This window comes from Neolamprologus multifasciatus, unplaced genomic scaffold (assembly GCF_963576455.1).
Source record: "Neolamprologus multifasciatus unplaced genomic scaffold, fNeoMul1.2 chr16_unloc_1, whole genome shotgun sequence".
Taxonomy (NCBI): domain Eukaryota; kingdom Metazoa; phylum Chordata; class Actinopteri; order Cichliformes; family Cichlidae; genus Neolamprologus; species Neolamprologus multifasciatus.
The window spans coordinates 37,183-51,000 of record NW_028181983.1 but is presented as its reverse complement, the minus strand read 5'-3'; the positions used below and the strand labels follow the sequence as shown (position 1 = coordinate 51,000).

The 13,818-nt window shown below is 40.7% G+C and overlaps 1 protein-coding gene across 1 annotated transcript; it reads right to left on the bottom strand.

Annotated features, from left to right (window-relative positions):
* Positions 1 to 10,070: 10,070 nt before the first annotated feature.
* Positions 10,071 to 13,450, bottom strand: LOC146490379 (E3 SUMO-protein ligase ZBED1-like). Its single transcript, XM_085153259.1, has 2 exons — positions 13,265 to 13,450; positions 10,071 to 12,486 (listed from the first exon to the last, which is right to left on the bottom strand). Exons 1-2 carry the CDS (start codon positions 13,348 to 13,350, stop codon positions 10,830 to 10,832), a joined length of 1,743 nt encoding a protein of 580 aa, XP_085009385.1. The 5' UTR covers positions 13,351 to 13,450; the 3' UTR covers positions 10,071 to 10,829.
* Between the last annotated feature and the right edge of the window lie 368 nt (positions 13,451 to 13,818).

Sequence of the window (13,818 nt, the reverse complement as noted above, 5' to 3'; positions counted from 1 at the left end):
CCCCCATCTGATAAGGGTGGATGAATTTATGTGTTTCTTTTTACAGGAGCAGAAAGATGACAGCAACATCCGAGGTTGCATGACGATTTAACCTTTTAAATGCCACTTTCTGTGTCTGTGCATCTACCAGGGGTGTTATTCACTACCTTGTGTTGCTCACAGAGGAAACTGTGAGAAAGTGTGTATACACCTGCGCAGCGCAAACATTTGCATTTTCTTTTCTACAGCATTACAGTTCTTCATGTGACTTGATCGTGTGATCTATACCAGGACTGGTTAATGTTTTTCTTCTAGAGGATTTCTGGGTTTATGTGTGAATAAAACTGTGTTTACAGGTTATGAGTTGGTGATGCTGTTGTACTGTGTTGTTGGGAAAATGTGAAGGTTATTTTGACAATGTGAATAACATGTAAGACATTTCCTGTGTGAAACCAGTGTCATTTCTTTTCACAGTTGAGGATGGTTAACTTTATGGTCTTTTTATGGCACCTCTGGAACCTGTCGACCTGCGCCTGACCACCGGGATGGTCAATGTGTGTTGCTAATGTTTGTTTTTTCTAAGAATACATGTAGAGGATTCAGCAGAAGCGGACAAGTGACATGAGAAAAACAAATAAGAGATGCAATGTTTATGGAATAATTTAATATGGAGCTCATTAGCTGACCACCATTGAGCTCATAGTGATTGATGAGTTGAGTGACTTTGCTTAAAGAGAAGTCACCGATTACATTAATGTTGACTGAGTACATGGGATGATCCATGTCTGAGGCAAATTATGGAAATAATTGTAGTTTACTGATTTGAGAAAACCTGCACATGATACTTGTCTTGCTGGTGCTGAATACTTTATTACTTTAAGTGTGAAGTTTGATTTCACTTCCAGATCTTGTTTTTCAGGCCATGATGGTGTGTATTCAGGCTCTTCAATTGGCTATTCAAGCCAATTTTTAAGCAAACTTAATATGCAAAACACACTAACATCTTTTATTGCAGGATTATAGGTCCGGGGTGGTGCTGCTCCAGAGGAGGAGATGCCCTGATGTTGCCTGGGACGTGATCTAGCTAACCTTTTTCTTTAAGACAGGAATCTGGTTTTGATGAGTTGACTCATGGGAGTGTCCATGCGTCAAGAGGAGGGGTCCAGGATTAACATGAAACAATGAATTAACATTAAATTATGTTTTATATGATTTTTGCAGCGATTTGTGTGATTAACAGTTCATTTACGGGTATTAAGCCTATGCAAGTGGTGCATCCATGTTCAGATGAGGCTTTGATGGCCTATAAGTGATGTTCACTGAACTAAGGAATGTGGTTTGATGATTGTTGACATGCTCTCCAAATAGAAGTTTTTCCTCCTAGCAAGGAAATACAGGTGCAGCAGTCATCTCCTGAGAAATCTTCAGAGGCCCAGTGAGAAGCGAGAACCATTCCAGACATAGCTGACAACCCAGGCAGTGGTTGAGGTCAAAGGTCGAGCTGGTTGGGGCCCATCATGAGATCAGACTTTGGAGCCACAGCAAGGACCACGAAACTGCGTTGGAATGAGAGCTGTGCCAAGGGGGATTTCCAGAGGCCAACAGAGGAGATTGTGGACAACACACGGGCACCTGAAGGATGAGGGGAGCGTGCCAAGCTCCATCGACATCGCAGAGGGAGTTCGAGGATGACATCATGATTCTGTGAAAAGCACATGAACCAGAAGCTATGGTGGTGATGACAGCAGTTTCCTATGAACATCACCCAATGCTGTGTCACTGTACTGTGCATATGATGACACTCTGAAGACTGCTGGGATCATAACAGCAGTAAGATAACTGGACCCAGCACCCTTTCCACAGAGGGGTTTTCTGCAGAGGGTGGACAGTAGAAGAGCCATAAGTATTCCCATCGCAGGACAAAGACAGAATCGGCAAATACAGACTATTATGTCTGTTCCCATATGCCCAGCACGTCAACACACCCCACACTATATGTGTTCCTGGACCAACTCCCAGGGAAGAACTACTCCATGATACTAGCAGAGAAAGGGGGACTTTGTGTCCTCTTCAACAACACATGCTGCACTTACATAGAGACTATGTACACTCATCAAACATGACTGACGCCCTGAATGCTTTGAGACAAATCCAGCAGGCCCAAAATCAGGACTATGTAAGTGATACAACTGACTGGTTTTCTTGGCTTTACACTGGCTCCTGGTTACAGGTGTTAAAAGGACTACTCATCGGAGTTGGGATATTTTTACTTTTATTTTGTGTCTTTGTAACATGTATACTGCCATGTCTAAAACTTATGATTAACCGCATAATATTTTCCACTGTTGCTGCATATATAGCCATGACAAATGATGATGATGACCCCGACCTGTTTGAATATGGTAGAATACTGCATGTAATCATTTGTGTTTAAAGGCATATAGTTGGTGGCATATTTGAAAGAATGTCTCATCCTAGGAGGTCTGTAACATTCCAGGGTGTTCTGGCATTTCACCCCCACATCCTAGGAGCATGGGAGAAGTCGTACCTTGTCTTATTGTTTTATGGTAGGATAAACGTAGCTATATCTGTTTTAGGCTAAGTGCTTTTGGTTTGATGAACTGCTGGACTTCGAGACCAGCAGGTGTAGGGAAGTCATTTATGGGGTCACACTCTGACCCCACACTCTGACACACACACACACACACACACACACACACACACACGTACACCTCCACATTTCAATGTATGGAGCAAACGCTCACTGAAGTGTATAAATAAAAGACCAGGGCAGTCCTCAGGGCCACTCTCTCTGAGACTCACTCTTGGGGTGTGAGTTCTGAGAGATGCCCTTGCTAGCAAGTAAATCTGTGTGTTTCTCCTCTCTGATTCTCTGCTGAAGAAGTGTTTTAGAATATATCTCTTAACAAATTCAGTATTTGAAAACTGAAAACATTGCAATTTGTTTGTCACTAGACTTGATAACTGTAATAACATTTCATAAGACGTGGATTTCATAGATGATACTATGGCCTGTATTATATGAACTTCACCCCCAACTGATCGCTGCAGATAGCTGCCCCTCCATGAGCCTGCTTCTGGAGGAGGTTTCTACCTTTTAAAAGCGAGCTTTCCTTCCAACTGTCGCCAAAGGGCTTGCTCATAGGGGGTCATATGACTGTTGGAGTTTTCTGTTTTCTTTGTATTATTGTAGGGTCTTTACTAGGGATGGGTATCGTTTAGGTTTTATCCGATACCGGTGCCAAACCGGTACTTTTGAAACGGTGCCGGTGCTTAAACGGTGCTCAAACCGGTGCTTAAAGAATGGAAAACACAAAAGTGGTCCAAAAACCTCTCATGTTCAGCTGTTTTTTTGTAAAAAGATAACAATGTTAGCCTTTTCTGCAGCTATGGGGCATATATGGTATCATTCTTGGCTGGAAGCAGTGCTTAAACAATGGAAAAAAACACAAACTTTGTCCAAAAACCTCTCATGTTTAACTGTTTTCCACTTTTTCTTTGGTCATTTTAGCCTTTTTGGCCAGGGTGAAGGGAGTATCTGCCATCAAACAAGAAGACAGCTGCATGTAGCTATGATGGTGTTTGCTGTTCACCTTACATGCATTAATGTAATAACGTGGTTAGCCTACTCAACGTAAATTACACACGAACAACATTAAGCTACTCACGCAGAGAAGAACGGCTGCTGCTGCCATCATCATCCGTCATCATTTCTGCTACACTGGCAGGGCTAGGGGCCAGGACTCTCCTCTTCGGGTTTTTGGGGGATGTTGCTAATTCCGGGTCCGATAACAGGCAACCCACAAGCAGTAGATGTGCTCGGTGTGAGGTCTCGCAGCAAGCTATCAAATACGGCGCATTTCTCGGCTTTAAAAAAAAACACTATGCGTCGCCAGGTGTTTCATCAGATTTGAGGTGTTACCTTCTTTGACAGTATCACAGTATCAGCTTAAAGCACTTGTTGCAGCTGCTGAGTTTGCATCTTTTGCTGTGAAGTACAGCCAGACTTTTGACCGCTTCGCCTTGGACATTTTTAATCTGTAGCTCTGCTCTAAAAGAACGTACGTACCTGGACCCGCCTACTATTCTCGGAAACTTAAAATGATTGGCTAGAATCTAAAGTGTATCATTCCATACCAGTTGGTGGCGGTAATGCACCTTTCAGTTGTTTGCCAACCGCCAATACAAATGTAAGGAAGAAGAAAGTATATCACAGCTCAGGAAAAAAAGCACCGAAATAAAGCACCGAAATGTGCGCTGCTTTTCGGTCTGGTTACTACCGTTTATGTCAGAACCGGTGCCATCATGGCACCGGATACCGGTACCCATCCCTAGTCTTTACCTTATAATGTAAAGTTCCTCAAGGCAGCTGTTGTCATGATTTCCCACTATATAAATAAAATTGAATTCAACTGAACTTAAAATGAACCTCAGACAGTTTTTTATCTGTAAAACAGTGAGTATAATTTTAATTGATTTATAGAAATTTCATATTTTTTAGGTTTCACGTCTGAGCCACAGCAAGGGTTACATGATCGTTTCTTTTCTGCTCTCTTTGAGTTTTCATGTTTGTGTGCATTTGTACAGAGTGTGGGCTCATTTAAAAGACCAATATGAATATGGAGGAGAAATCCAAAAAGACTGTAGAAAGGGTTGTTGAGAGGCCTCAATTTAACATCTAATAGGCTTTCTATTGTGTGGTCAGCACATATTCCTAGGACACACGTCCAAAGTGGCATGGTGATAAGAAAATGGTGCTGGATTTCTGCATCCACATGCTAACAATTAGTTAGTTTCAGCTCCATGTGTAATTATCTTGGTACTTGACAGAATGGATACATTTGTCCTGGTGGGTTTTGAAGATGCATCATGGAATATTAAGCAGATGTTGAGCCTGAGAGTTGAAACCTGCGTAGGAAAAGACAATAGAGGGTCATTAGATGCAAATCACTGTTTCTGTCTTCTCACGTTCTCCTCCTATTAAGCTCCACTCTCATTTGAAATAAAAGGTCCATTCATTCTCAAAATTAGTGCTAGAGTGCAATATAGTCACTTGCTTGTTTTTCTCTCTGGCCCATCCTGTTTTTGCTGTGTATTACTCTTTGGCTCTTGATGAAGGCGGTCGCACTTTTCTCCTCTCCTTTCGTCCTCTCCCATATCTTCCTTGCTTAGCCTCTTGTGTCCTTGTCTAGTCTCGTATTTTTATTACTTTTCCCTGGAACACTCTCTCACAGTCTGTTCTCTAAAACCTAAAAGAAGAATTATGGATTTGATCAACTGGTCCCTGAATGCTATTGACACCCTTCTCTCAATGAGAAGTCTGGGCTCGGGTGAGCCTGCCGGATACATGATGGACGGGTGGCATAACTGGAGGGTTTTGCGCCTGGTGGGACTGTCGATTGAAGACGCTGAAGATATCTACCTATTCGGAACAGGGTTCTTGCTGATCGGAGCTGGCTTGGCCCTGGTTTATCGAAGAATTAAGAAAGCGATATTGGCTGATCAACCCCCCACAAGGCTGCCCACTGGGATTGAAACGATGGAACGAGGCTTGAGTTCTCAAAATGTGCTCATTGAGTGCAGCACAGATAAGACCTTGGAGAAGATTGCGTCTGCTGTGAACACTCAGAATAACACCACTGAGCGCAAACTCCTGATCTTGGAGAAGCACACTGCGGTCGTTACTATCTCAGAATCTGCTCTTTGAGCACAATAACGACAACATCACGGAGCGTAAGGTTGATAAAATCATGGAGAAATTTACACCTCTACAACGGGAGATTGAGAGACCAGTGTCGGACTATTAGAACAGCTTTGAAATTCATATGAGTTGTTCCCACTAAAGTAAAAACCACCATCACTTCATGCGGCTACCACTTCGGCGCCAGCTCTGGTCTCAAGGCTGGAGCTGGAGCCACCTGGGTTGGCTGGAAGACTGTTTACTTAGCCTGGCAGGGCGAAGGACACTGTCTCAGCTGAACTCTGGACACACACACACAGACACACAGACACACACACAGACACACACACACAGACATATATATATACACATGCAGATATACACTCATCCACCTCCCCCTCCAAACGCCTTCGACGCTTATTTCCTTCCGATGCAGACGGTGGATCAAGGAGACCAGTGCATATGCTGCAGGCCTGGATGCACTGTCTACACTGGCTGTCTCTCACCCTTTACCCATCCCTGTTCCTTGTCATGTGTTTCTATGGTGTATTAAGAGTTTTTCATGTGCTATGTGCAGAGGTGTTTTTTTTCTGTTCTCAAACTGATCTCCCTTTTGGAGCTCAGTCTGGGGGGAGTTATTTTTTTCTCCTTGTCTTTCCTCATGTTGTGCATTTTCCATTGTTATACCTCTCTGACCCGTCTTGCCCATGTGATGTTTTGTGTAATGTATGTATGGTCAGAGGGTAAGATGGTGCTGGCCAGGCAATGGACGGCAGCCTTAACATGAAATTTCCCACTCGTGGGACTAATAAAGGTATGTTAATCTTAATCTTAATAAGTTTACTATAAGAACTCAACACTTTGCAGATAATTGGGTATCAGAGTTCATTTTAAATCAGGGTCAGTTTGATGGCTGGTTTAAATCAATAATGTTTTCTATAAACTCTGCACCACACAGATCTTTGTTTGTCTTAAGTTTAAATCAGAATAAAATAAATGAAATAAAATGTCTTAGGACTAGACCAGGGGTCGGCAACCCGCGGCTCCGGAGCCAAATGCGGCTCTTTAGTCTTTATTTTGCAGCTCTGGGTGGTTTGGGAAAATAAATTAGAAGTAATTAGCTGAAGTGTATTTTATTTGTGTTTAGTTCTTTTTTTAACTTGTAATTCTAAATTGGAAGATTATTGTGATTTTGAAATATAAAAATAAAATTATATCTTATTTTTTCATCGCTCAAAATAAGCGTCATACTCGCAGAAGCCGGTATACCTGCCGAAACGCCGTGCATTTATCGAGTCTTTCAACCCCAGGTAGGCCAATTATGGATCTTCGGATCCACATTATGTCGGCAGCTGTTCTCCACCGTGAACTATGTTAAAAACAAACACTGCTCACGCCTCACAGATGGCAGCTTACAGTCCTGCGTAAAGATGAAAGCCCCGATTTGCAGACGCTGTGCGCAGAGGTTCGGGACCATAAGTCTTATTGTAAACCTATCACGACAGACCCGACGGTGTTTGCATGAACATGCTTTTCAGCATCTCTTTAAAAAAAAAGTCAGGTCAAGGCTCCAAAAGCCCAAAGGCGATATGAGGGTGGTGGCTCACAACAGTTTTTGTTTGCTACATGGATCATTTTAGTTCAGCTGGGTGTCTTTCCTTTTGTTATATTTCTTTAAGAGTTCAAAATGTGTTATTTACATGAATAAAATGTAATTTTCTCTGTAGCACTTCATGGATTTCATAAGCAACACACCTTAGTTACTCTGTGGATTCTTTTAAAAAGCAGTTAAAAACTATTCTGTTCAAACAAGCCTTTTGTTAATCTACGTGTTTTATATTCTTTACATTATTTACATTTGATCTTTTACATTGTGTATAATGTCTATTGATTGTATTGTTTATTTTAATATTTGTGTACAGCGCTTTGTGACTGCCTGTCTGTGAAAAGCGCTTAATAAATAAACTTTACTTACTTAATTTAGTTGTTCACACAAAACATAAAAGTAAAAAACAATATATACAGAGTTATCTTCATTTTAGATTTCAAAAAGTATTTGCGGCTCCCAGTGTTTTCTTTTGCGTGGAAACCGGGTCCAAGTGGCTCTTTGGGTGTTAAAGGTTACAGACCCCTGGACTAGACAATTCACTCATGTCTTTTCAGGTTAACAGGTAACTGTAAATTTGGGTAGAACTGTCACTGATCTCACAAAAACACATATTCCTGAATCAAACCAGAGCTGAAGTTTGTCACATTTCAACATTGATGTAATTTTATGGCTCAAACAAGCTGATGAAGAGGAGGTTAAGAAAGGACAGATGGGAATAGACTATGAATAACTGTCTTTATCTCTGTGTTTTATGTAACCTATTGTGGGAGTGCACCCTGCCTGTCATCCAATGACAGACGGAATAGGCTCCAGCCTCACTGCCACCCTGATTAAATGGTTTAAAAAAGGATTGATGGATGAATGTAATTCATAAAATTCAGTTGGCAGACATTGTAATGTTAATAAGCCACCATTATCTGCTTTTAACTTAGGCCTAAAGCTATTTTCTATAACATATCAGTGTGCATAAATGAATAACTCAAATTACTAATTTTACTATTAATTTTAAACGAATGTTTGAGGGTTTGTGAGTCACCCACTGACAGGGTCCACCCAGACCAAGTTAAGTGGATGCTCACCAGCTTTGACAGAAAGGGGGATTTGGTTTAGGTCACTCTGCTTTTCCATTTTTTAACAAGACAAAGAACCTAAAAACCATCTACCAAATACAAATATTTGTAGGTGATCTTGTTACCAGAAATTAAGCAGGGTCATGCTTTTAAAACTAACTGCACAAGCTGATGAATACGGAGCCCCGCAAGGGACATGGGAGAAAAAAAATTAAGATGAACTTTTGCGATATTATCTGGATATTAAACAGACTTTAACCTGTAAGATTTCTAGTACACAGTCATTTATGAGAATATCTTATATAGAAATATTTATTGTTGTGTTCCAGGAGGGTCAGTGAACTAAAGTATAAAGGGGAGTCTCTGCCTGTTAATGATATTCTGAGTGTTCTTTAGCACAAAAACAGTGTAATGTTCTGTCAAATGTTATCAAGTTCTATGTCTATGTGTATTACTTCAAATTACTTTAACTGTCTATTTGGCTTGATACATGGATCAAAACACAAGACACAAGTCTTAATTTAATGTGTTAGGAGTTTTAATGTACAGTGTTTACTCAGATAATGGTGGTTTACGTTGAGTATTTTGTAATAATTTTTAAATGGTGAGTTGGCATTTATTTACACCATCTGTATTTGTTAATGACGGGAATATTTAGTTGTTGATGTTGGCTAGAATAGTTTAAAATCAAAGAGATATTCTATTATGCCTTGTTGCTTTATATATATTATAATGCCAACTGTCACACTGGAAGGCTACACAAAATGGTACTAAGGGGCATCATAATCTGAGGGGGGGGGGGGGGGGGGGACACCTTGCATTTTTCTAAACTCAAGTTTCTCAGTCTAAAAATATAATTATTTCATGTCATTTTTGCTATTTTTAAAAAATATTTATTCTGATTCCAGACGAGCTTTCCTTTTTTAATGTTGGTTAAACAAAACTGAAAAAATAAAGAACTAAATAAAGACCTTTTGAACTCTTAGAATTTCAAATAGACATAAACATTCTTTTTTGGTCACTGAATTTATCTGAAGCTTATTTTATCAGCATAATAAATTCTTTGCACCCACCTGTTGATGAACAGCAATTTCATTCGAATGCTATTTTGGCAAAACTCACCACTTCTGAAAGGATGATATGTGTTGTTGAACTTGTTGTTGACAAATAAACTGAAATATAATCAATTTCTAATTTTTTTTTTTAATGTAGTACAGACAACTAAAAAAATTGCAAATGACAAAAGCATAATGACAACATCTGTGTATGGACCTCCTGTGTTCCCAGGCACTTTAATTTCAGAGAAGGGTAGACAGAAGTGCATAATCTGTCAAATATGTGGCAATATTTTATAATTAATCATATATACTATTTAATCCAATTTGAAATCCTGGCCTACAATCTTGATTATTCAAGAAATCTGTTAAATCTGATAATCATGAGCCTGCTTCTGGAGGAGGTTTCTACCTTTTAAAAGCAAGTTTTCCTTCCAACTGTCGCCAAAGGGCTTGCTCATAGGGGGTCATATGACTGTTGGAGTTTTCTGTTTTCTTTGTATTATTGTAGGGTCTTTACCTTATAATGTAAAGTTCCTCAAGGCAGCTGTTGTCATGATTTCCCACTATATAAATAAAATTGAATTATACTGAACTTAAAATGAACCCCAGACAGTTTTTTCACTTTCATTCACTTTGCTTTCTGCCAAAAAGTGCTCTTTATTCACAAAACAAAATCCACAATAACATTGTAGTACAATCTTCTGTTTTTAACAAAAAATTTAATGTTATGCAAAACAAATATGAACAAAGGAAATCATAGCAAAAAATTAATAAAATATAAACAGCAGTAATGGCGTCTTTGAACAAATACAACGTAACATTCACTTTGCTCTCTGCAAAAAAAGTGCTCTTCGTTAACAAAATATCCATTTTGCTGCCTTCTCTCCTATTTCTGTGTGTGTGTGTGTTCAATCACGTTGTTAAGAGATATATTCTAAAACACTTCTTCAGCAGAGAATCAGAGAGGAGAAACACACAGATTTACTTGCTAGCAAGGGCATCCTGCCCTGGTCCTTTATTTATACACTTCAGTGAGCGTTTGTTCCATACATTGAAAAGTGTGTGTGTGTGTGTCAGAGTGTGACCCCATAAAGACTTCCCTAAACCTGCTGGACTCAAAGTCCAGCAGTTCATCTAAACAAAAGCACTTAGACTGGAAACAGATATAACTACGTTAATCCTACTGTAAAACAATAAAACAAGGTACGAACTTTCCCATGCTCCTAGGATGTGGGGGTGAATGCCAGAACACCCTGGAATGTTACAGACTTCCTAGGATGAGACCAACTACATACTTCTAAACACAAATGATTACATGCAGTATTCTACCATATTCAAACTTATATCATTAAAAGATTATACTGACTACTAAGTACAATTTTCCACTGACACACGTTCATCACATGAAGTAGTTATGCATTGGAGTGGAGAAATGTTAGCATTTCTACATGCTCATCAGTCAGGCTTGCCCTTTTTTTGGTGACAATGTTTCCAGCAACTGAAAAAAGCCTTTCAGATGGTGTTAATGTGGCAGGTACAGCCAGATATGATTTGGCTAAATTAGCCAGTGTGGGGAATCTTGTTGCATTATTCTTCCACCATGTAAGGGGGTCATTATCCCTTGGAATAGGGGCTTCCCCAAAATACAGCAGTGCTTCTTTCCTCACCGCCTCATTTTCTCCATCCCCACCCTGGTCAGTGTTTTCATTACAATCTTCCTCCTCAGAATCTGTACCCAACAAAGTGTCCAACACAGACCTCTTCTTTGTTGGGGGACTTGCTGAGGCTTCCTGTCCCACATGTTCCTGCTGTAACTGTGATCTCTGCTCCCTTTTGAGATCAAGTGCCTCCCTCTGTACTGTTACTTGCAGTTTCAGAGCATCTTCTGGAGAAAGGAATTTCAGTTTACGAAAACGTGGATCGAGGGCAGCAGCAATGAGTGACACGTTTTTTCCATCTGCTTGAAATGCAGATACCTCTGGCTGCCACCTATACAAGATTTCCTCTTTTGCACAGTTCTGGAAAGAGTTCACTGCAGCAGAATCAAATGATTTGTTTTGGGTGGATTTCAGGAGACCTTTCAGCAGGGGGGGAAGAACAGAGACTGTGACATAAGACTGTCCACTAAGAACATTAGTGGCTTGCTCATAAGGCTTGAGCACCTCCTTCAATTCATCCAGAAGAATCCACTGATCACTTTTCAGATCTAGGTACTGTTTCCCACGCTGTGTGACTTTTGGATCTGAAAGCATCTCAAGCACTGGCCATCTCTGTTCCAACAGACGTTCAATCATGTAGTATGAACTGTTCCATCTGACAGCGACATCCTGGATTAGTTTATGCTCAGCTGTACCCATCTGCTTTTGCTTCTGCTTAAGTTTGGTGCTAGCTGGCTCACTTTTCCTGATGTGCTTTACAAGGCCCCGTGCAGCTGATAGTGCCTTATCAATCTTGGGGTCTTTCACTGCATGGTTTACAACCAGTTGCAGTGTATGCCCGGCACACCGATAGGACACCACTCCAAACTTCTCTTTCAGGATGTGGAGAGCTGCAACTATGTTACTTGCATTATCATGCACAACGGCAAGGACATTATACAAGGAAATGTGGAATTTTTCTGCCACCTTCTTCACCCAGGAGGCAAGGTTTCCTGCAGTGTGGCACTCTTCAACTGGCAGTTTTGCTAAATTGAAGGAGAGAAGATCCCAATTGTCATTAATGAAATGACAAGTTACCCCTAAGTAGGACTCTGTGACCAGACTTGTCCAAGCATCAATGGTAAGGGAGATTTTGGATGTGGCCTTTTTTAGTTCATTCCTTAGTTTCTCAACTGAAGTTTCATACTTTCTCTTCATCATGCTTGTAAAATGACGCCTAGACGGCAGAGTGTATCCTGGTTGGAAAGTGGTCAGCATTTCTTTGAATCCCCCCCCCCCCCCAACCACAGCAAGTGGTCTCATGTCTTTTAAAATCATAGATAAGACGCTCTCGGTAAGTACAGCCGCCTCCTGGGGGGTGCATGGTGTACTACTTCTCTGACAGTAGTCCTCCAGACTTTTCCGTTTGTTCCTGAAATCATAAATCACACACAGATGAATTCGAATAATTACAAAATAATTATATGGAAAGCATAATATCAAAAATAATTAGATAAGGATCTGGTTGTTTTATATATATATATATATATATACACACACCATGTATGTGCCTTACTGTTATGCCATGTGCTTTCATAGCATAACAGTAAGAGATTAATGATAATCACCAATGTTGAACATATGATATGGCTGCAAAAAATAGCGTTCAAACAGCCATAGCTGATGGCACCTTTACTGGTGCACTGCTTTCTAGCCATTAGATGGCATAACTTTGACCTATAAGATCAAGCTGGAGAAGCATTACGTATAAAAACAGCGTTCAAATAGGATGAAAGACATTAAACTTGACAAATCAAGAGTTCGTTGTCATTTTGCTTTTGCAAGCACTTTAACAATGTTGTAATAGTGTCCACGACGGCTACGTTTAGCAGGTGGTGCATTATCCTTGTTAACATTTCTCCTGCGGCCAATTCGATGTCTCACATTTTCGTCTTTCGCCGATTCTGATAATCAGCCTGCGCGCATTCCGACTCATTTTGCCAGCATGGGCCACAAATTTAAAAAAAACAACAACTAAACAGCAGCTGCTATATGTTACTGCTAAGCAGCTTAAATTAGTTTTGTATTTACGGAGGTTGGGTGTTTATCTCTGTCTATGAGTGAGTGTATGTCTAGGGGAGAGGGTGTGTGTGTGGATGAATTAACGGGTAAAAACCAGCGTTAGTTAAAAAAAAAAGTTGAAAACTTACGGTGGTTTGTCCTTTTCAGAAGCTGCTCCTGGATGTCGTCGTTTGAGGTGCTGGTGCATAGCCGTCGTGCTTTTATGATAGGCCATTTCCACCTTACAAAGTCGGCAAACGACTGAATCACTTCCTTTTCGGTTAAAATATCCCTATACTGTAGAAGTGCGTGTTCGGATGGAGTGGTTTAAGTCGAGTCTAAGCCAGTGTAGTGATGGGTCGTTCGCGAACGAAATGGCTCTTAGAGCCGCCTCTTTGAAGTGAACGACGCGAGCCGGCTCCTTATTGGGAGCCGTGAGGTTTTTTTTCTTTCTCTCACCCTCTCTCTCGCCCTTTTTTCCGCTAAACTCCGCATGCGCGGCCTGTACTTTGCGCTGGGCAGAGGGGGGAGGGGCGTTAGTTACACTCGCAGCAGCACAGGAACAGAGCCAGAGAGAAAGAGAGCGAGGGACAACAAAGTCACATTAGAAAGGGATAGTAATCATCCACTATTTTCAGTTGCAGATGATAAAGGATTCAGAAATCATGCAGGCCCATATGACAGAGAATGTGCATCTTCTTTT